The sequence below is a fragment of the Camelus ferus genome, chromosome 3 (assembly GCF_009834535.1).
Source record: "Camelus ferus isolate YT-003-E chromosome 3, BCGSAC_Cfer_1.0, whole genome shotgun sequence".
NCBI lineage: Eukaryota > Metazoa > Chordata > Mammalia > Artiodactyla > Camelidae > Camelus > Camelus ferus.
Genome location: NC_045698.1, coordinates 114,080,886 through 114,101,692, shown reverse-complemented (window position 1 = coordinate 114,101,692; position 20,807 = coordinate 114,080,886). Strand labels below are relative to the sequence as shown.

The following is a 20,807-nucleotide window of genomic DNA, read 5'->3' as shown; positions in this document are numbered from 1 at the left end:
AACAATAGAAAACCATAAAGAAGTAGCCCCTATGTACATAAGCATAAAAATACTCAACTAAAGGTTATCTATGCAATTACAGCACTATATGAAAAAGATGCTACATCATGACCTCGTGAGACTCACTCCACGAAAGCAAAGCCATTCAAACACTGGAAAAATCAATCGTAATTCACTAGATTAGCAGACTAAATAAGAAAAGCCATATGATCATATTAATAGATGCAGAAAAAAACTTTCAATAATATTTACCATTCATTCACAATACAAACTTACAGCAAACTAAGAAAACAACTTCCTTAGCTTAATAAAAACCAATTTATATTAAAAAAAAAAAACAAACCCTAGCTAACATCATTCTTATCAATGAAAGATTGAATGCTTTCCCATAAGATAAGGGACAAGGATATTCTCTCTCACCACTCTATATAATACATAGTATTGAAATTCTAGCTAGTGTAATAAGACAAGAAAAATAAAGATATACTTGTTGGAAAGGGAAAAAAAAGAAAAGTCTCTGTTCAGAGGACTTAATATCTGCATTAAAAAATCTGAACAAATCCACAAAAAGCTCCTAGAACTAATAAGTAAGTGGAAATGTCACGAAATACAAGTCCAGTATACAAAAGTATTCATATAATCCAGCAAAGAAAAAATGAAATTAAAAAAAATTGTTTATAATAGCACTAAGTAAATAACATACTTAGGTATAAACAGAAAAATATGAAGCGAGGCTATACACTAAAAACTACACAGCACTGATAAGAGAAAAAAAAGATTCAAATACAGGTAGAGACATATCGTGTTCATGAATTGAAGACCTCAATAAGGTGATGGTATCATTTTCCCCAGTTTGTTCTATAGAGTCAAATAAATCCCAGTCAATCACAGCACTCAGAATGCCCTGCAGCCCCTTATGGGCTCAAAAGTGGAGGTTAAGAGCATGATATCAGGAGCCAGACTGCCTGGGCTCAAGTCCTAGCTCAGCTTCTTACCAGCTGCCTGAATAATCTCAATCTGCCTCACTTTCCCCATCTGTAAAATGGACATAATGATGGTCCTGCTTCAGAGGCGTATTGAGTAGATTTACTGGCAGCTGTAAGTAAAGGGTTTAGACCAAGGCCTGCCTGGCCCATCCTCGGTTATTTAAGTGTTGGTGTTGGCTGTTTACTAGGATAAGTAATGTAACTCTACTTCCTTGCAGACTGTAGGCTTTCTACTGGCAGTGACCCTACCTGGTTTCTGCCTGTGCCAAGTGTCTGATGGGGTGCCTAGTGCAGAGCAGACATCCCCACCCAGTTAAATGTATGGGTGGACCTGACTGCTTACAACTTTCAGTGACCCTACAGTGCTTTGAGGTTAGTATCCAGATTCCTTAGCTCGACACTCAAGACCCTCTGTGGTTAGGACACAGTAAACTGCCCAGCTACGTGGATTTCCCTTCCCCCATCAGCTTCCTCTGTTTCCCCACATGCCTCTCTACCTGCCTTAAGGTATACTTGCATTTCCCTGCCCAGAACTGCTTTTCATCCTGTACCTTCACCTTCCTTGCCCTCTTTGTCAAGACTCAGGTCAACCTTTGTGAATATAACAATCATATCATAATGCAGACTTTGTAGGGTTTTTTCCCTTTACTTTTTATTTGACCAGACTTTCTGATGCTTACATCTTCCTCCGTTCTTTCCACCTGATGTGTTCTTTTGACAAAAGTAAAACTCAACAAACGTTGTCTTCTAGACCCAGATCATTACAATCAGGCTTCTCCCCTCTGTGTTGGCCTGGCAGGACACCATGTGCATGGTGGCCAGGAGACAGCGGAGGGCTGCACCTCTGGCCCTCCGGGCCCCGCCTTCTGATGTGTAAATTCCTCCTCCTACCCACCCCAATCAGGATCACTTCATTATGAATTTTTTTTTGTTATGAATTTTTGAATATCAGAAAATGCCCAACTGAGAACTGTTATCCTGAACATGGGGGTCGTCGGTCAGAATTCAGGGGTTTGTGAACTTCTAGTTGAAATCTAGCCATTCTCCCTGTGATGAAGGGAAGTTGCAAAACTCAGTTAACAGGACCTGTGCCTCGGTCCCCAACGGGAACCACAGGTGTTTCCGAATCATGACAGCTGTTGCAGACATTAGCTCCACCTCCTGGCTTCACAAGGTAGTTCTTTATTTTGTAGCGTAAACGGTGTATTTCACAATCATCAACGTGATTGGCTTTCCCCGCCCCCGACCCCCCATATTTTTCTTCCGAGGCCCAGCAGAGGGGGCCACTGAGGAGCGGCGTGAGAGCCCCGGGGGCGCCGCAGAGCCGCGGCCAGAGCCGGGCCAGAGCCTGAGCCTCAAGCCAGCGCTGGGTCGCAGCTGCGGCGCCTCTGGGGGCGCTGAGCGCTCGCTCGACAGGGCCAGGAAAGGGACGCGTCCTGCAGTCGGCCGGCGGTCGGCGTTGGCATCAGGCCACTGGCCCCACAGCTGAAGAAGGACTGCATGGGGACGGACGCCCCGGGGCAGCGCGAGAGGCTGGGGACCCGGGGCCCGCGGAGCCCTGGGAGCGCATCACCACTGCTGCGGCGGCGGCTGCTGCTGCTGCTGCTGCTGCTGGGGCTGGTGCCGGAGGGCGCAGCAGGTAACAGGGCGGAGAGGCAGGGCGCCCGAAGTGGGCCCCCAATCGTCCCTTAATCGTCCCCCAGCCGAGCCGAGCGCGGGTGGGGATGCGAGGGAGAGATCGGCCAAGAATGCGGAGGCCACTTCCGGATTTGGGGGAGGATGGTGAATTGGGGTCGCTGACCCAGGATTGAGGGGGTCGCTGAACCCCGGCCTAGGCAGGGGCCAAGTTTGTCCCCTCCCGTTGCACCCCCGTGATCAGAGTGAGCGGCCCTGCCGGTGGGAATCCCGGGGACTCAAGGGGCTGTGACCCTCCCCCCCACCCTCCTCCGCCCGGGCGCCAGCTTACGCCACAGTCCCCTGGGCCCCTCTGGAGGACGCCGCTCGCGCTCGGCTCCCAGGGCTGGGCGGGGTCCTCCAGGAAGGCCCTGGGGAAGCTCCGTGGGCGCAGGAATCTGCGCGCGGCCTGCACGGCCCCTGCCTGGGACACCTGCGCACCGCTACAGGTCTCCCTGGCCCCTTGGCGGGGTTCTCTCGGGTTGCCCGGGCGGTCCCTTGTTGGGTTAGAGGGTGAGGAGGGGCAACGGGGATTTCTTTGACCTGGCCCGGAATTTCCATTCTTTCTCAGTTTCTGTTCCGTGCACCTGATTTCCGGTCCGCTCCCTCAGGGCACCGCCCATCCTGACCGCAAAGATGCCTGAATATTTATTAGCACAAGCGGGGAGGTGCCCACCATCATGGCAGTAATAATAGCTGATGTCCTTTATTCCAGGCTCTTTTCTAAGGGCCTCACGTACCAGAACCATCTCGGCTCTCAGAACATCCACAATTTACAATTTACAGATTTAAAATAGGGCGCAGAGAGGACGCTAGGTGGCAGCACTGGGACCTAGAGTCGGAATTCTTTACCTATTTGGACTTAGCCTTGGACTCGGTCTCAATATTTTTAATATATAAAATGATATATGTAGGTTTCCAAAGGAACCCAATTATGTTTCTATAAATCTATTAAAAATTTAACTAGAAATATAAATTTGTGATATGTAGTATTGTGCTTCTAAGTTAACACATTAAATAATGCATCAAATAACAATTCCCAGAATTTGAAAGCAGTGAGGGTAAAGCATATTTCCAGGTGTCTGCAGCAACTATCGTGTGATTCGAAAACACCTATGGCTTCCAGCAGGGACCAAAACACAAGTTCTGCTAATCCTGCTGAGTTTTGTTGCCTCCATTCATCATGGGAGAACGGCCAAACTTCAGCTAGACGTCAGTGAAAATAAAAAGGTTATTTTTTCCCTCCAAGTTGAGGCTCCTGAACTCAACAGGATGCATCTACGGGAGGATTCAGCCCTCAGCTCCCCATGGGAAATACTTAAAGGAGAATCACCCAGGATGTCTGGGCAGGAGGTTGGGGAGAGAGTGAAACAGGGATGGGGAAGAATTTGGCCAACGTCCCTGGAACAGAGACCCCAGGGGAGTGGGCCACTGTGTCTCTGGGCCAAGACTGTTCCCACAGTCCCTGGGGAGGCTTCTTACAGCTCCTCCCTCAGGTGATACAGGGGCACACAGGTCATTCCAGTTCTGCATGGCAGGTGTGGTCGTGGGTATGTGTGCAAAGCCCCTGTCTCCTTATAAGGGGAATGGTCAGGGCTGGCCCAGGGGGACAGGTCCCCAAACCAAGGAGGAGGGAAGGAGTGGAGATAGTCCTGGATGTGTACCAAACTGGTGACTAGGTTCTTGTCTCGCTGCAGAAAGAATTCAGAGGTGAGACAGGGAGGTCAAGAAAGTAAAGTGAGGATTTATTAAGGGATGGATAGTACACGCACAACGGGAGAGCGGGCAGGCTCAGGTGAGAAGCTGCCCTGAGATTTTTTGGCAAGTTGGTTACATAGAGTGTAAAAATAAATGTGCAGAATATTCATTGGGGAGGGAAGGGTTTGGGGTCATATTCCCTGATTTTCATCCAAACTTCAGTTTCCTGAAGGGAGGAGGGATTTTTGTCCTTATTTTGTCTGGATCGGAAGTGTCATGATGTCAGTGCATGATGGGTTCTTCAAATCTGCAAGGCTAATTTTATTGTAATGAAGGCATAATGTGCAAAAGGTTACATTCAGATGCTGGAGATTCCTGCCTTTTCCCACCTTTCTCTGGTGGCCTCCAGCCACTTGTCACCCCCAAAATGTGTGACCACTTAGCCCAGAGGTTCCTGTTTTTCTTTCTCTGCCCAGGGACCCCTGGTGCTTAGATGATGTATGTTTCCCTGCATTTAGCCTGTGCCCCTCCTTTCTGCCCAATTCCTGCTGTTTGGCCTCTGTCCCCTCTTGCTCTGCTCATTTCTATCTATCTGCCTGCTCTAACAAGAGGAGAAGGCAGAACTAATTAGTGGCCTTTGGGATCTGTTAGAGACAGAGTAAGTAGAGACAGATGATTACAAAGCCAGTTACTACAGCAAAACTGGAATTAGGGGCTGGGAGGGTGAGAGTGGGGTGAGGGTTCTGGCCTGGGCACCTGGCTGGATGTACCTCTGGCCCTGAGACAGGAGCTCCATCAAGGGCAGGCTAGGAGAGGGACTGCAGAGGCCAGTCCTATGGAATATCAAGGGCCGTGACCCCTGAGACTGATTCTGGTCTTCCTCGACCCCTTCCCACCTGTCCTCCTCCGGTGACTCTGCAGGAGGTACTCTGCCTCCCTCTTCCTGCTTTCCAGCACAGGCTCATCTAAGCCGTGGATTCAGGGTCCCCTCCACGCCTATCATAGCCACGCCCTTTCTCTGGCCCAGACCTTGCCCCTGACCTCCAGCCCTTAGGACCTGCCCCAACTTGGCCTCTCCCCACTTTCAGAAGGGGAAACAGAGGCACCGGGAGGCAACCTATCCCTTTCTTTCCTCCTCAGACTCATCTCTTATATTTGCAGCTGTCCCTCGACCTTGGTTTGCCTGAACACACCACACTCTTTTTCACTCCAGTCTCGTGTTTTCACTCCATTTGCTAATGTTTTTGCCAAGAGCAATTCTCAAACTTTAAAATCACCTCATTGATCAGTGGACATTTAGGTTGTTTCCATGTCTCAGCTACTGTATATAGTGCTACTATGAACATTGGGGTGCATGTATCTTTTTGAATTAGAGTTCCCTCTAGATATATGCCCAGGAGTGGGGTTACTGGATCATAGAGTAAGTCTATTTTTGGTTTTTTGAGGAATCTCCATACTGTTTGCTATAATGGCTGCACCAAACTGCATTCCCACCAGCTGTGTAGGAGGGTTCCCTTTTCTCCACAACCTCTCCAGCATTTATCATTCATGGACTTTCGAATGATGGCCATTCTGACTGGTGTGAGGTGATACCTCATTGTAGTTTTGATTTGCATTTCTCTGATAATTAGGGGGAAAAAATTTCTTCTGTATAGCACAGGGAACTATGTTCAATATCTTGTAATAACATTTAATGAAAAAGAATATGAGGAGGGGAGGGTATAGCTCAAGTAGTAGAGCGCATGCTTAGCATACACAAGGTCATGGGTTCAATCCCCAGTACCTCCCCAAATAAATAAACCTAATTATCTCCCCCCACCCCCGCCAAAAAAAAAACATTTAATAGAATATGAAACAAACGTATGTATATGTGTGGGACATTGTGCTGTACACCAGAAATTGACACATTGTAACTGACTGTACTTCAATAAAAATAAATAAAATCATGTCAGAATCACCCAGAGGGCTTGTTGAACTACAGTAAGCTGGGCTTGACCCCCGAAGCTTCTGATTCTGGAGGTCTGGGCTGGGACTCAAGATTTTGCATTTCTGACAAGTTCCGTGAAGCTAATGCAGTGAGTCTTGGAACCACACTAGACTCACTAGCCTAGAATGTTCTTCCCTCCTCACCCACCCCACTCACCCACCCCACTGGTAGCTTACAGCTGGTGAGGTCTCCAGCTTTCAGCAAGACGGCTAACCTCAGCACCTTCCCAGGTGCTCCAGGGTGCTCCCCGTGCCTTGTACCTCCTGTACCCCAACACTTGTCAGCCCCCACTTGCCTTACTGGATCTGCTTGTTTAACTGCTCCGTTGTCTCCTGCCCTGCCCAGGCCTGAGCTCCCTGGGGACTATGTCTGGTCTGTCTGTCTGTCTGTCTGCCCCTACCCACAGCCCCACCTGGCTCACTTACAGTAGGTGCTCAATAGATGTTTGTCAGATGAGTAATATTGCAAGGGGAGAGGTGAGGGCTGGCACAGCCGAGCAGGTGGGCAGGGCAGGGCTGGGCAGGAGCCAGGACTGCATGGGCTCTCCTCCTGGCAGCTCATGAGCATCACATGGGAAGTGGTTTCACCGCCTGCCGGTGTCCAGTACTCCCTTACCCCCAACTAAATCCATGTCAATGGCAGGATTGTCAAAACTGCCAGGCAGTGTTGGGGCAGCCGGTGGAGAACGTCTGACAGAGGTGGAGGCGGCCCAGCCCTGGCTTCCCTTCCCTCTTAGTGGGAACAGTCAAGACCTACCTCACCTGAAACTGGTCTAAAAGAATAAAGTCTATTAAAAAAAAAAAAAAAAAAAAAGACCTGCTTCACGCAAATGCAGTGAAAACACCATGAATCTGTTCTTGGAAAGCTCAGAAACCACGCCTGGCGCTGAGGCCCAGAACTCAGCCCCGCTGGCTTTGTGCCTACAGGCTGGAGAAGTTTCCAGTCACTCCAGAGGCAGGCCTCCACATCCCTCTTCCCTTCCAACATGCCTCTCGCCATCATTCCATACTGTCTCTCCCAGTAGACACAAGAGGGTGTAAGATGTTTATGCCTTGGGATTCATACTTCTCTTTCCTATCTCCCCCCTTACAGAGACTCCCTGGGGGCTGCCCTTGGTGGCTGATGGCCCGGCTTCCAGGGCAAAGGTGGTGATGGCAGAGCTGGCCCACCTGGAGTTGGAAAACAAGCCATGGCCTAAAGGTAAGACCCTGCCTGCCTTGCTGAAGGAAGGGTAGGATGAAGGAGTCCAGGAGCCCCTAGGTTCAGGAGGCTGCGTCCAGAGTCTGGGAATCTGGTGGACTGTTCTGGGGTAGGGGAACTCTGCTAGGGTGGGGGACACAGAGGCCAGAGCCTCTGGAGGGTGTCCTGGGGACTGGGACCTGGCCTCCAGAGAGCTGGCCTCTCACTCAGGCATCTTTCCCCACCCCGCCCCTGACTCCGGCTCTCCCCTTCCCACGGCCACCCCTCCCTTCAGAATAGGAAAGGACTAAGACTGAAAAGATGACGTCTCCATGCACTTCCTCCTTATGTTCATTATCTCATAAATGCTCCAGCTCCGTGGAGCATGTCAGTTAATTGCCTCCACTTACAGGTGAGGAAACCAAGGCCTGGAGCTGTGAAATAACTTCCTGAAGGCCACACAGCTAGGGACTGGCAGCGCTACATGGATTGTGGGGGAGGTGGGGCAGATGCAAAAAAAGTCTCAGGTAGGGGCGGTGAGGGGTGAGAAAGGGGCTGGCTCCTCCCTCCATGACCACAGGTCAGAGGAAGAGGGCGGCTGTGCTTACGAGGGGGCAAGACTGCTTCCTTGTTGAGAGCTGGCCACGTCCCTAGGAAGTGGTGGGGTTGGGGGGTGTGATGACACAGGCCCTGAAGCAGCAATGGGCATGTGACAACTTCCTCAGGCCACGTCATAGCAGGAGCAGATCCCCTGCCGCCCACCATGTGCTCCCCGCTTCCCCCTGCCATGGTCCAACAGTGCCCGGCACTGACCCCATCCTGGCAGGGATGGCCTCCCTCGGCTTCTTTTGTTAACTCAGGGCTGGAGCCTGAGGCATAATTACCCCTCCTGGGTCCAGTGAGCAAGTGTAAGTCTAGGCCCAGCTGAGGCCGTCCTCCTGAGGCAGCAGAAGGGCAGGGCAGTGTGTGAGCCCCTGCACAGAGCAGGCTGGGTCTCAGGGCCGCCTGGTGGGCAGAGCAGAGAGCACTGGGATTTTCAGGGAGGGAGAGATGGCAGGCCCCTCACTGCGTACATGGGAGGTAGTGTTGCCAGAGAGTAGGTTCTTGTCTCATCACAGAAAGAATCCACAGACGAGTCATGGAGGTCAAGAAAGCAAAGCCAGGATTTGTTCAGCGATAGTACACTCTTAAGGGGAGACAGGCAGACTCAGGTGAGTAGCTGCCCTGAGTTTCTTTGGCAAGCTGGTTATATGGGGTGTAAAAATGAGTGAGCAGAAAATTCACTGGGTAGGAAGGGTTTTGGGGTTGTATTTCCTGATTTTGTCCTTATTTACTTTTGACCAGAAGTGTTATGGCATTGGTGCATGATGGGTACTTTCCTTTTTTCTTCTTTCTTTTCGTTTCTTTTTCAAAACCATTTTTATTTATTTATGTATGTATTTTATAATATCATATTTTAAAATTGAAGTATAGTTGATATATAATATTATGTTACAGGTATACAATATAGTGATTAACAAGTTTTTAAAGGTTATACTCCATTTATAGTTACTATAAAATATTGCCTATATACCCCATGTTGTACAATACAGCCTTGTAGCTTATTTTATGCCTGATAATTTGTACCTCTTAATCCTCCACCTCCATCCTGCCCCTTCCCCTTCCCTCTCCCCACTGGTAACCACCCGTTCCTTCTCCACATCTTCTTTTCTGTTATAGTCACTAGTTTGTTTTAGATTCCACACTTAAGTTATATCTTACAGTATTTGTCTTTCTCTGTCTGACTTACCTCATTTAGCATGATGCCCTCCAAGTCCATCCATGCTGTATACCAGAAACTAATACAACATTTTAAATCAACTGTACTTCACTTTAAAAGCAAACAACCAACCAACTCATTTAAAATATGGGCAGAAGAACTGAACAGACATTTTTCCAAAAGAGGAAATGCAGACGGTCCACAGGAGCATGAGAAGTTGCTCCCTCCTGCCATCCTTCTCTCTCCCTCCTCTCTCTCTCCCCTGTCTCTGTCTCAGGGCAGCAGCAGCCATGACCTTCAGGGCTCACAGGTTTGAACTGACCACCAAACTCACCAGACCTAGTGGGCTGTATTTGTTTCCTGTAGCTGCTGTAACAGGTGACCACAACTTGGTGGCTTGAAACAGCACGCCTTTATTCTCTTACAGTCCTGGTGGTCAGAAGTCCAAAATGCGTTCTGTTGGTGGATACGGTGGGCTGGTACCAGGGCAGTGAAAGAATTTACCAAATACAAAGAGAAGTTTAAGAACAAAGGAAAGTTTCAGATATTGTGCTACAAACAGCAACGGGCCACATAGATGAGCAGGGCCTGGGTGAGCCCTGAGGGTGAATGTGCAGGGTCTTTTATTAGGGGCTGGGGGCTGTGAACACAAGGCATAGGGGCTATATGATCAGTTCACGCACAGGAGCCTGATTGGTTGTTAGTGAGGTTAGCCTTGTCAGGAGCTCCTCTGAATAATGGGATTTACGACTCTGATAAGGGCAGGATGCCTACGGCATAGTGAGACTAGCTACTTCCTGGGGCAGTTAGGTTTTTTAGGGTAGACACACATCAGTGGAAGATGTTTTTTATCTCAAAGAAATGCAGGTATTCAAAGGGTCCTACAGTGAGGAGTGAGGGTTAAGGGTGCCAGTTCTCCAGGCACATGGAGAGCCCAGAAGTGGGGGTTTTATTTTATTTTATTTTTTAATTTAAGTATAGTCAGTTTACAATGTTGTGTCAATTTCCGGTGTACAGCACAATGCTTCAGTCATACATACACATACACGTATTCATTTTCATATTCTTTTTCATTATAGGTTACGACAAGATATTGAATATAGTTCCCTGTGCTGTACAGTAGAAACTTGTTGTTTATCAATTTTGTATGTAGTAGTTAGTATCTGCACATGTTGAACTCCCAGTTTATCCCTTCCCGCCCTCTTCCCCCTCTGGTAATCGTAAGTTTGTTTTCTATGTCTGTGAGTCTGTTTCTGTTTTGTAAATAACTTCATTTGTCTTTTTTTTAGATTCCACATAAAAGTGATCTCATATGGTATTTTTCTTCCCTTTCTGGCTTACTTCACTTAGAATGACGATCTCCAGGTCCTTCCTTCTATGGATTTCAGAGCGGCTTCCGAGAGCGCCATTCTGAGAGCGACAGCTGGCTCCACAGGTTTCACTGGGCTGAAACCAAGGTGCCAGCAGGGCTAGCTCCCTAAAGAGGCCCTAAGGGAGAATCTGTTTGCCTGCTTTTTCCAGCTTCTAGAGCTGCGTTTCTTGGCTGATGCTGCCTTCCTGCATCTTTCTCTGCTCCATCTCCACATCACCTTCTCTGACGGTCATAGACTCGCTCTCTGCCTCCCTTTTCTAAGGATACATTTAGCACCTGCCTAGACAATCCAGGATAATCTCCCCAGCTCAAGAGCCTTAATTTAATCTGCAAAACTCTTGTGACCATATAAGGTAACATTCAGAGGTTCCGGGGTGGGGGGCGGGGGGGCTTTTTCTTCAGCCTATCACACTGTGCTTCCTTAGCTGTGGTGAGGGAGGCAGGACAGGAAGCCCAGCTTGCATGCCTTCCCCACCACCCAGGAGGCCCCGCAGCCACCCAAGGACACAGGCTCTCTGCCCTACCTCACATCCAGGGCAGGTGGAGCTGCAGCAGATCAGAGCCAAGGAGCGGGTGGGTCACCTTGACACAGAGAAACCAAACCATAGCCTCTGTTCCCCCCAACGCCTGCATGCCCATTCACAGCTGCCAGCACCCCACAATGACCTTAACCTCAATGGTTTACAAGGAAACAGCACCGTGAGAGAGATCCCACTCATTTCCTAGGAGACCTACGCCAGCCCAGGCCTGATGTCAGCCCTTCACTCTGACACTCTTAGGGTTGACTCCTCTGGCCTCCCATGAGGGGGTCTCTCCAGCCATCAGAAGAGAGCACCTCTTTCCTCAGCTTAGAAAAAGGCAGCAAGCCCTGAGGAGAGAATCTGGGCTGCCCTCTTTCTAGTGATGCCTTTGAATGCTGTACTTGGCCTTCCCTGTTGCGACCCCTCTGAGGGACATCAGGCTAAAATCAAGAGGGCTTTCTGGAGGAAGGGACACCTGACTGCAACCCGAGGTATTAGGAGACTGGCTGAGAGAAGACAGGGGAGTGCTTAGGGCAGAAGAAACAGCAGGTGCAGAGGCCTGGGCAGAGTTTGGTGTGGTCACAAGTAACAAGGAAGCAGTAAACAGAGAGCTGTGAGTGTAGAGATATGTTCGACTCCTTCTTGAACATTTGAATATTCAACTATTGAGCACCTACTATGTGCCAGAAGCTGTGCTGGGGAAAGAGAACAATCCTATAGGAGTCCCTGCCCTTAGGGAGCTGACCTTGCAGAGGAGAGACAGCCCATTAATAAGACAAACAAGCAAAGTGCATACTCTCTAGGAAGTGTAGTCAGTGCCCTCGAGAAAAATAACACAGAGACAGGAGTGCTGGAGGGTAAAAACTTCTGAGCAAAAACTGTTTTAAAAACTAGATAAGGGAGTAAGCCAGGGATATCACTGAGAAATGTGGGCTGAGCTTTCTAAGATATAGCATTTGTTTTTTGAGTTTTTTTAGTTTTATGTTTTATTAAAGTGTAGTTGATTTACAATGTTAGTTTCAGGTGTACAGCAAAGTGATTCAGTTATACATATATATATACACACACACACATATATTTTCAGATTCTTTTCTATTATAGCTTATTATACGAAATTGAACATAGTTCCCTGTGCTATGCAGTAGGTCCTTGTTGTTTATCTATTTTATATATAGTAGTGTGTATCTGTTAATCCCAAACTCCTAATTTATCCCTCCCCTCCTTTCTCTTTTGGTAACCACAGTTTGTTTTCTATGTCTGTGAGTCTGTTTCTGGTTTGTAAATAAAGTCTGTATCTTTTTGGCTTCCACATATAAGTGATATCAAATGATATCTGTCTTTTCCCTGTCTGACCTAATATGATGATCTCTAGGTCCATCCACATCACTGCAAATGGCATTATTTCATTCTTTTTTATGGCTTGGTAGTATTCCATTGTATATCCATTCATTTATTGGTGGACATTTAGGTTGTTTCCATGTCTTGGCTATTTTAAATAGCAGCATTTGTTTTAGTAGCTTGAGTCAGGACTGGCTGCTAAATAGATTCATCTCCGGCACCAAATTGAATCGATGAGTTGGCACTTTTGGAGACATGGTAGAGTGGCAGCATTTGGACTTAAAGAGAAAAGAGATCGACTAGCAATGTCTGCTGTGGGAGCAGGAGGGAGTAGGGAATGGAGTCAAGATGCCACCAGCTGGCAGCAATGGTTCAAGCTAAGAATGGTGGCCAACCTTTTTCAGGCATCTCTGGGAAATGAATAATCCCACATTAAATTAAGCCTCCAAATAACCAACTTTTAAAAAATCACATCCTTTTTAATTGTGGAATGGGAAACCAGACAAATCACACTTATTAGAGAGGAGTATAAAGTGTGGGTAAGTAGGCCCTGAGAGAGGGGCTGAGAAACTTTCTAGGAGTAACGTCCATAAACCTTAATGCCTAAACTTTGGCGTCAATGTGTGACTGATTCTGTCTATATTTAAACTCTTCGGATGCACTTATTTTTTTTTAACTGAAATTCCCAGTTCTTGCTCTTGGTGATATTGAGTTCTTTGGATGAGTTTCCACTGCTGACCCCACCCAGCACGCTGACCGCCCCCAGGGCAGACCCTGGCCGGGCACGTGAGCCTGAGACCGGTTTGTGTTTCCACAGGGACGCATTCCCTCATCTACCACTATCTGGCCCTGTCAGAGCCAGGCCCCGGCCTCCCGCAGTTTCTGGCTGTAGGCTACGTGGACGACCAGCCCTTCATCCAGTATGACAGTCGTGTGGGCCAGGCCGAGCCCCAGGCCCCTTGGGCGGCATCCATGGATGCCCAGTACTGGGAGACGGAGACCAAGAAGCAGAGGATCTGGGCGGAGGTGCAGCAGGTGGAGATGTGGACGGTGGTGGGCTACCACAATCAGAGCAGCGGTGCGTTGCGTGGGCTCCTTCCTCCTGCCCCCCATTCTTCCTTCACACTCTGCACGCTCATCCTCCAGGCAGCTGTGCCTGTCTGCTTGGGGACAGAGGCGACTCTGCGGAGCCCTTCAGAGGGTGTGGCACGCTTTGGATACGTGGCTTTTCTCAGTCTCCCTCCCCCACTGCCAAGCGGGGGCCACGGGGCCTTCAGAATCAGCTGTGGCTTTAGCGGCCAGTGCAGCAGGCATCCACAGGAGCTGGGGGCCCATGATGCCTCCCCCTCCCCCGTGCCTCCCCGTTGGCTACACAGAGTTCAGGACCTCAGACTGGGAGGGGCTTTTCCCTACCTCTCTCCCCACCCTCCAGTCACACCCGCTTCCACCCCTAGGCCCTCAGATGCCATCTCAGGCTCCCCATTTCAGCAAGAGAGAGCTCACACCCACTGCCAGAGCTACTGCTAATTCTAAATGAAATGCTTGTGGAACACAGCACCCTCCCGCTCTGTGCCTGGACACCCAAATGACCAGACTACAAGCCTCAGGTCCCCAGAGGCTTCAGAAAGAGTAGGTATGGAGGACCAAGACTGGGATGGGCTGTGCATCAGCCCAGCGCTCCCAGCATAAGCATCGCATGACTTAGGCTGACCACTGAGGATATTTTACACCCCTAAGTAGTGTGGCATATAAAATCAGGATGTGTGTAATCATGAACTACAGTGTTCACCTCCCATGAGAGCCCCAGCAGGTGTCTCAGCCCAGGCTGCTTACAAAAATTACCTGGGAGAATTTTTTAAAAATGCTGACACTCTGTTCTCCCCAGTCTTTGGAGGCCCCTGTGGGTGGTGGGCTTCTCCTGGGCTCTCAGGGACTCAGCCCCCCGGCCCCCCACTCACCTCAGCCTTCTTACCTGTATGCACAGGTATGCACAGCACTCAGCGCATGTTCGGCTGTGAGATCCAGGAAGACGGCCGCTTCAGCAGCTTCTGGCAGTTTGGCTATGATGGGCAGGACCACCTGTCACTGGACCTGGAATCTCTGAGCTGGGTGTCTGCCGTGCCTGTGGCCGTGCGGACCAAGCGCTGGTGGGAGACGGAGCGCTGCTATGCCGAGTACGACAAGGCCTATCTGGAAGGCGTCTGCCTCCCCTACCTGCTCAGATACCTGGAACTGGGGGGCCAGAGATTCAGCAGGAGAGGTAAGGCCCAGGCTGTGGCCATGCCATGCAGGTTGGCCCCATGCTCCCATTCTCGAGAGCCATCCTATTTGACAGAGAAGCCTTTGGGGAGTGAGGAGGCAGGCTGTGTCCCCCCCGGGTTCAGATAAACCCACTGGGGCCCAGAAAGATGTCCAACTAGCCACGGCTCCTTCCTACAGAGCAGGAAGAAAACCCAGGCCTCAGGCCCTTACTCCGGGTGAGATGGAGTTGGGGGCTCTGGAGTCTCTCCTGTCCCAGTTTGTCTCAAGGAAAAAACTGGAAGATGCTGCAGGAGACCAAGACTGAGCATGAAGGATGGGCAGAGAGCAGCCACTGACCAGCCTTCGTCCCTCCCCTTCTTCCTGCAGAGCCACCGACAGTGCGGGTGACACAGCACTCGGCCCAGGACGGGGGCACCACACTGAGGTGCTGGGCCCTGGGCTTCTATCCACAAGACATCTCGCTGACCTGGTGGCTGGATGAGAAGCAGCTCATCTCAAAGACTGAATACGTGGACATACGCCCCAGTGGGGACGGCACCTATCAGACATGGGTGGCCGTGCAGGTGCCAGCCGGAGAGGAGAGCCGGTACACCTGCCATGTACAGCATTCCAGCCTGAACCACACACTCACTGGGTCCTGGGGTGAGGAGCTAGGCTTGGCCGGGAGTGGGTGAGGAGAGGCAGGAGAGGGTCCCGGGGCACCCAGGGGCAGACCCATGGTCTGAGGGGGTGCCCCCTTTTCTCTGTCTTTCTTAGAATGGCCCTCCCATCATACGCATTTTGCCATAATCATCTCCCTCATCCTGGTCGTGCTGGTGGCTGGCGTGATCTTGACCAAGTGCCTTCATGGTAAGGGGGGAAGAAACAAAGGAGTGGGAGGGGCTCTGGCTGGTCCAGCCTTCTAGGGAGGAATGCTGTGCTCCCATCCCTGCTCCTCCTGGGGAGCAGCAACTACTGCTGAGGTCCTGCCCCCACCTTGGAAAAGCCCGAATATCCCCACCCCACAGCTGCACACCACCCTGAGGACCCTGCCGATGTCACAGTCAGGGGACACCACTGGACCTGACCTTGGAAAGGGCCCAGAGGTGGAGAGGGAAGGGGGACCCCAGAACCCCACCTCTACCCACCACCCACCTCGTCTCTTGTGTTCTTTTTCTCCACAGCCAGGAACAGGAAACAAGCCACAGGTGATTGTGGGATTGGCTGACTGGGGAGAGGGAGCCCCAGGTGTTCCCAAGCATGACTGAGATGCCTTAGAATTAAGGATGGCCATGGGGTCGGTGCTCTCCCTGGCCTCGGCTCCCTGCCCCATCCTTCCATCCTGGAGCAAGGCAGATGGGGTAGGGAGCATCCTGGGGTGCCACCACCTGGGTTTGGGGGAGGGCAGGGGAGCCGGCTGGGGTCACCTCTCTCCTTTCTCCCTGCAGGTGGAGAGGACCCCCATAATTCCTAAAGCCCAGCAAAAGAGGGGCCACTTACCTCATCTGCTGACAGAAGTTCACCGTCAGAGATCAAGGAGACGTTTTGTAGGGTGTTTGGGGGCCTGAAGGCCCCCTGCACCAGTGATCTGACTGTGAAGGGCCCACCCCGCCCCCAAAACTGAGCCCTCCTCACCCCCATCAGCCCTGTTACAAGCAACCTGTGCCACAAAGATGGTTTTGCCATCTTCCTGAAGTCCTTTTAAAATTCTAATTATTTCCTGTTGGAGGGGGTGGGGAAGAGGGCAGTAATGATTCCTCAGATGGGTTTACACTTGACAATTTGCGAAATGATTTCTTGTTGCTTGTAAATCCCACTTGAGCCTTTCAGGCACCCTGTGAGTCTGGCAATGTTACCCTCATCCCCACTTCCCCAATGTGAAAACCAAGGGTCTGAGCCTTCAAGGAAGAACCACAACAATTGTCAGAGTTACGGGGGCAGGCAGCATCCATCTGCTTGCATCAGGAAGAATTGCCAAATGCCCGCCTCTTTTATAAGTGTGTTCTTGTATGTACGTATGTATGTATGTGAGATCTCCTTTTGTAAAGACTAGAGTGTTGGGGGTATGGGGGGGTGGGTGAGGGTGAGAGTGGGTGGGTATATATGTACGTGAGGGTGAGCGGGTGTGTTAGGGTGGAGATGTGTGTGTGTGTTTGAGGGTGAGGGGATATGTGGTGTGTGGATGTCCTTGTGACTGAGGAGAAGCTCAGAGGGTCAGGTGCCCAGAAGCCGGTTAGTTAGTCCCAGGCAGCTGGAGGATGGGAAGCAACACAAGCCTTATTTTCCATTATTTCCTGTCCTTTTGAATGGTCTGAATTTTTACAATAAGCATACATTACGTTTACAGTGAGGGAAAGACCCATTTTCACTGTGTCCTGGGGGAATGCTTGTGGAGGGTGAGTCTGGAGAAGGCCCTGCCTCCCCTTCACATTTTCAGGGCAGCAGAAACCTCTTGTCTCTTCTGTGAACAGGGATCTCCCTGGGACCACACACGTTTGTTGATTCCACCAGCAGTTCGAGTCTCATAGCCACGTGATGTGCTCGGGACTGGGACGCCAGAGCCCTGGCAGGGAGAGGGAACACTCCACGGTCATAAAGGACCCAAGGCCAGTCCCCTTCCAGGGCACCCTCTGCCTCCTCTTCAGCTGACCCAAAGATGTGACATGTCGCCTCCTATGGGGACTTGGAAACCTCCATGTCTGCAGCCCTGGGAGGCCCTGAGCTCGAGGATGTGGACGGCTGTGATACTAGAAAAAGATTTAGCCTGTCCTGACGGCCTGCAGGACCTCAGCAGTGAGCTCAGAATTATCCGAGTGTACTGAAGATCTGTCTTAAATGTCTGAATTTCTCAGTGATGTCAACATGTTCCACATATGCTGTCCTAACCCCTAGCAGGATTCTAAGCACTTTTCTATATACTAAGCAGTTCAACCCTCACAGCACGCCTGTGTGGGGGAATGAATAATTCTGTGCTACAGGTGAGGAAACTGAGGCCCAGGGTCCCACAGCTGGTTCACACCGGAGCTGGGGCGTGAGGCCAGGCAGTCTGGCTGCCGTCTGGGCACCTCACCACTGTACCAAAAGCCTCAGTGACAACCATGCTGCTGTGTAAATGGCCAAGTAAGTACAGGTCTGCAATCCCTTATCTGCAATTCTGAAATCAAAAAAAAAAAAAAAGAAAAGAAAAAAGCCTCCAGAAGCCAGAAGCTTCTTCCTAACTTTTTTTTTTAACAAAACCTGACCTGGGGGAGGGGACAGAAAAAAAACCCCAAAGTGAAGTGAGGTTATTCATACACTTTTTTTTTTAACTTTTTTTTTATTGATTTATAATCATTTTACAATGTGTCAAATTCCAGTGTAGAGCACAATTTTTCAGTTATACATGAACACATATATATTCATTGTCACATTTTTTTCTCTGTGAGCTACCACATGATCTTGTGTATATTTCCCTGTGCTGTACAGTATAATCTTGTTTATCTGTTCTACAATTTTGAAATACCTGTCCATCCCTTCCTCTAGTGTGCCTTTTTAAAATTTTCCATAGAAATACTGGTTTGGGGGATTACGGGGTGCCACCCCAGACTCCTCTGGTAGTGTTATGTAATATTCAGCATCCACACCTTGGTACCTTTCTAAAGTCCAAAGAATTTGAAATTCTGAAATACACCTGTCCCTAAGGGTTTCGGGTAAGGGACTGTGGACCTGTATTAATAAGGTTTTGGGGTAATAAATGTGTTTTGTTTTTACAGTTGTGTGTCTGTATGGTGAGACAAGTTAGGGCACAGGGTGGGTCTGGCCCCCACTGTTGGGAGGTGCAGGAGCCCAGGTGGACCCTCAGCCCGGGATGCACTTAGGGCCTCCTGAGCAGAAGTGAAACGCCCTTCCTGGAAGTGGCAGAGGGGTGGAGGCACAGTGTGTTTGGGGAGAAGCAGATTGAAGGAGGCTCCTGGCCTGCCATCACTTTGAATTGGTACAGCTGTATCACACTTCTGTACCCCACACACACCCTCAAGATTTCAGGCTCCTCCACAGGCCCCTCCAGACTCAACCTCCCCCCTCCACCCACTGCCAGCTTTGGTCCCATCCAGGCAAGCATAGACCTTAGACTGGCAACCTGCATGGCTTCTTTGATGGAGGGAGTGTTGTATGTTCAGGGAGCCTTAGCTAGAGGGTCTGGCTTCTATAAATGCGAGCCCTGGGCAGAATGGGCTGGAAGTTCCTGTCCAGTTCTGTGCTCCTCCCTGTCAAGGACCCTGAATGCCTCTGGGACTGTGGGATTGGTGGACCATCTCTCCAGATGAGGAAAAGGGGCAGAGAGGCCAGGGACTGGTATAGTTTGACGGCCCCTACAGGACAGCAGCCAGGCCCCCGCCACCTGCCACCCAAAGGCTACAGTCATTTCCCTTTTCTGTTTTCCTCATCGGCTACTTGGTTTAGAAATTGCCTGAAGGCAAGAGCCGAGCTGTCTACCCCTGTCCTGAATATCCGTCAGCAAACCCTTGTTTCTGCAGCACACTGCCTTTTCCTGCTGGCTTTTCTCACCCCCTGTCCACCCAGCCTCCTGCCTTCTTACCAGAACATGACATCTGCAGGGAAACCTGGGGCTCTGGGACCAGGAGGCTGGTAGACAGAAATGACCAAGGAGCGGAGACAGCCGCTACACTGCCTACCCTGGCCTGGAGGTAGCGGGGGCTTCCTCCTCTTTCCTGAGCCCTACTAACCCCTGCTGGAACAGCCCCCACCCCGGCTTCACACACCAGGCAGAATCTACCAGCCTTGACACTGCCAACGGCACCACCGTCCTGACCTTCAGGAAGTGTCTGCTCCATAACTGGACTGTGAGATCCTTGGCAATGGGGCAACTTCAACTTTATTTTGTGTATATCATAGTTCCCTTAGAGGCGAAGTTCAGTGCTTTGCCCATAGAACCATGAAATGCATTTTAGACCAAAAGGGCTCCTCAAGCATCTCTACCAGCCCCTGAAAATTTGACCCTCTCACTAACCACCCCCGCCCCCATCGTGCTGCTTCCCTCTGCTGAGGTCTTTCAGCCTCTCATGTTACAGTCCTTCCTGTCCAGGCCATGAGCTCTCTCTCTCTTACCTCCCACCCGCACCCCAACACATATTGGTCTGAGTCCAGTGTACCTGCAAAAACTGAAGCAAAGAACATGATTCAGCTAGCACCCCACAGCCAGGTAGGAGGTGAGCCCAGGGAGAGCCTGAGTCTAATTCCACAGAGGGGACGAACAGGCCCGGAAAGTGTGGCAGGCCCCCCTCACCCAGGCCTTGTTCCCACTCCTGTGTTTGTTTCCTTGCTTAGAAGCAGCTGGTCAGTACTCTCAGCCAAAGTTTGGGGCTCTGGGACAGGCAGGACTAGCCTGGAAGCCTGCCCCTCTCCTGGGTTCCTTCCTCAGCCACGCCTGCCAGAAGAGAAACTTGTGAAGGGACAGAGAGCAATGCAGAGGGAAGTTTATCTTACCCCTGAGCGTTCCCCTTGGTGCCCCCAATGGCAACCAGAGTCTCAGGAGTGGACAGAGGCAGGAAGGCAAGCAAGGAGGGCTCGGAGCGCCCTTGGAAGCAGAGAAGGGGCGTGCGAATCTGGCAGGGAAAGGACAGCAGCTTCTCTCAAATCACCGACCTGAGGGCACAGCCTTTCTACCCAGCAGGGCTCTGAATCTGTGTCTTGAGGGCAGTGGCCACAGGCCTCTTCTGGGAACTGCTTCCCTCTGTCAGCCAGACCAGGCTGGCTGTGGCTCAGAACTGTGGGATCTCCACCCGCAGACCCACCCACCTACCCTTCTCTCGCTCTGTGGGTGGAATGCTAAATCAGACAGACTTCTAGTCCTCAGGTCACCTGGATACCACTCCCACCCTCATCTGCACAAATCTCACCTACTAACCACTCACCTGGGAGTCTTGTCCCATACCATAACTTTTTTTCGGGCTTGCTTCAGCAGCAATTATACCAAACCACAACTTTTGAGGGGGCTGCCACATTCAGAGCAGAATTCTCTTCTCAGTGTGGCCTGGCTCGAGTTGGATGCTTT

General features: G+C 50.5%; 1 protein-coding gene and 1 pseudogene across 1 annotated transcript; one reads left to right on the top strand and one right to left on the bottom strand.

Annotated features, from left to right (window-relative positions):
* The window catches only part of LOC102507669, a 34,382-nt pseudogene extending 33,332 nt beyond the window's left edge, over positions 1-1,050 (bottom strand).
* Positions 1,051-2,265: 1,215 nt separating this feature from the next.
* Positions 2,266-17,949, top strand: LOC102507402 (H-2 class I histocompatibility antigen, Q10 alpha chain). The gene is made up of 8 exons (XM_032477248.1): positions 2,266-2,625; positions 7,438-7,545; positions 13,332-13,592; positions 14,499-14,774; positions 15,143-15,418; positions 15,533-15,625; positions 15,940-15,963; positions 16,204-17,949. Exons 1-8 carry the CDS (start codon positions 2,487-2,489, stop codon positions 16,227-16,229), a joined length of 1,203 nt encoding a protein of 400 aa, XP_032333139.1. The 5' UTR covers positions 2,266-2,486; the 3' UTR covers positions 16,230-17,949.
* Positions 17,950-20,807: the final 2,858 nt, after the last annotated feature.

Excerpts from the sequence above, each read along its gene's own strand:
- LOC102507402 (XM_032477248.1), top strand. The coding sequence starts at position 2,487 with ATGGGGACGGACGCCCCGGGGCAGCGCGAGAGGCTGGGGACCCGGGGC. Across the intron at positions 7,546-13,331 it reads AAACAAGCCATGGCCTAAAG|GGACGCATTCCCTCATCTAC; the intron begins GTAAGACCCTGC and ends GTGTTTCCACAG. Across the intron at positions 15,419-15,532 it reads CACACTCACTGGGTCCTGGG|AATGGCCCTCCCATCATACG; the intron begins GTGAGGAGCTAG and ends TGTCTTTCTTAG.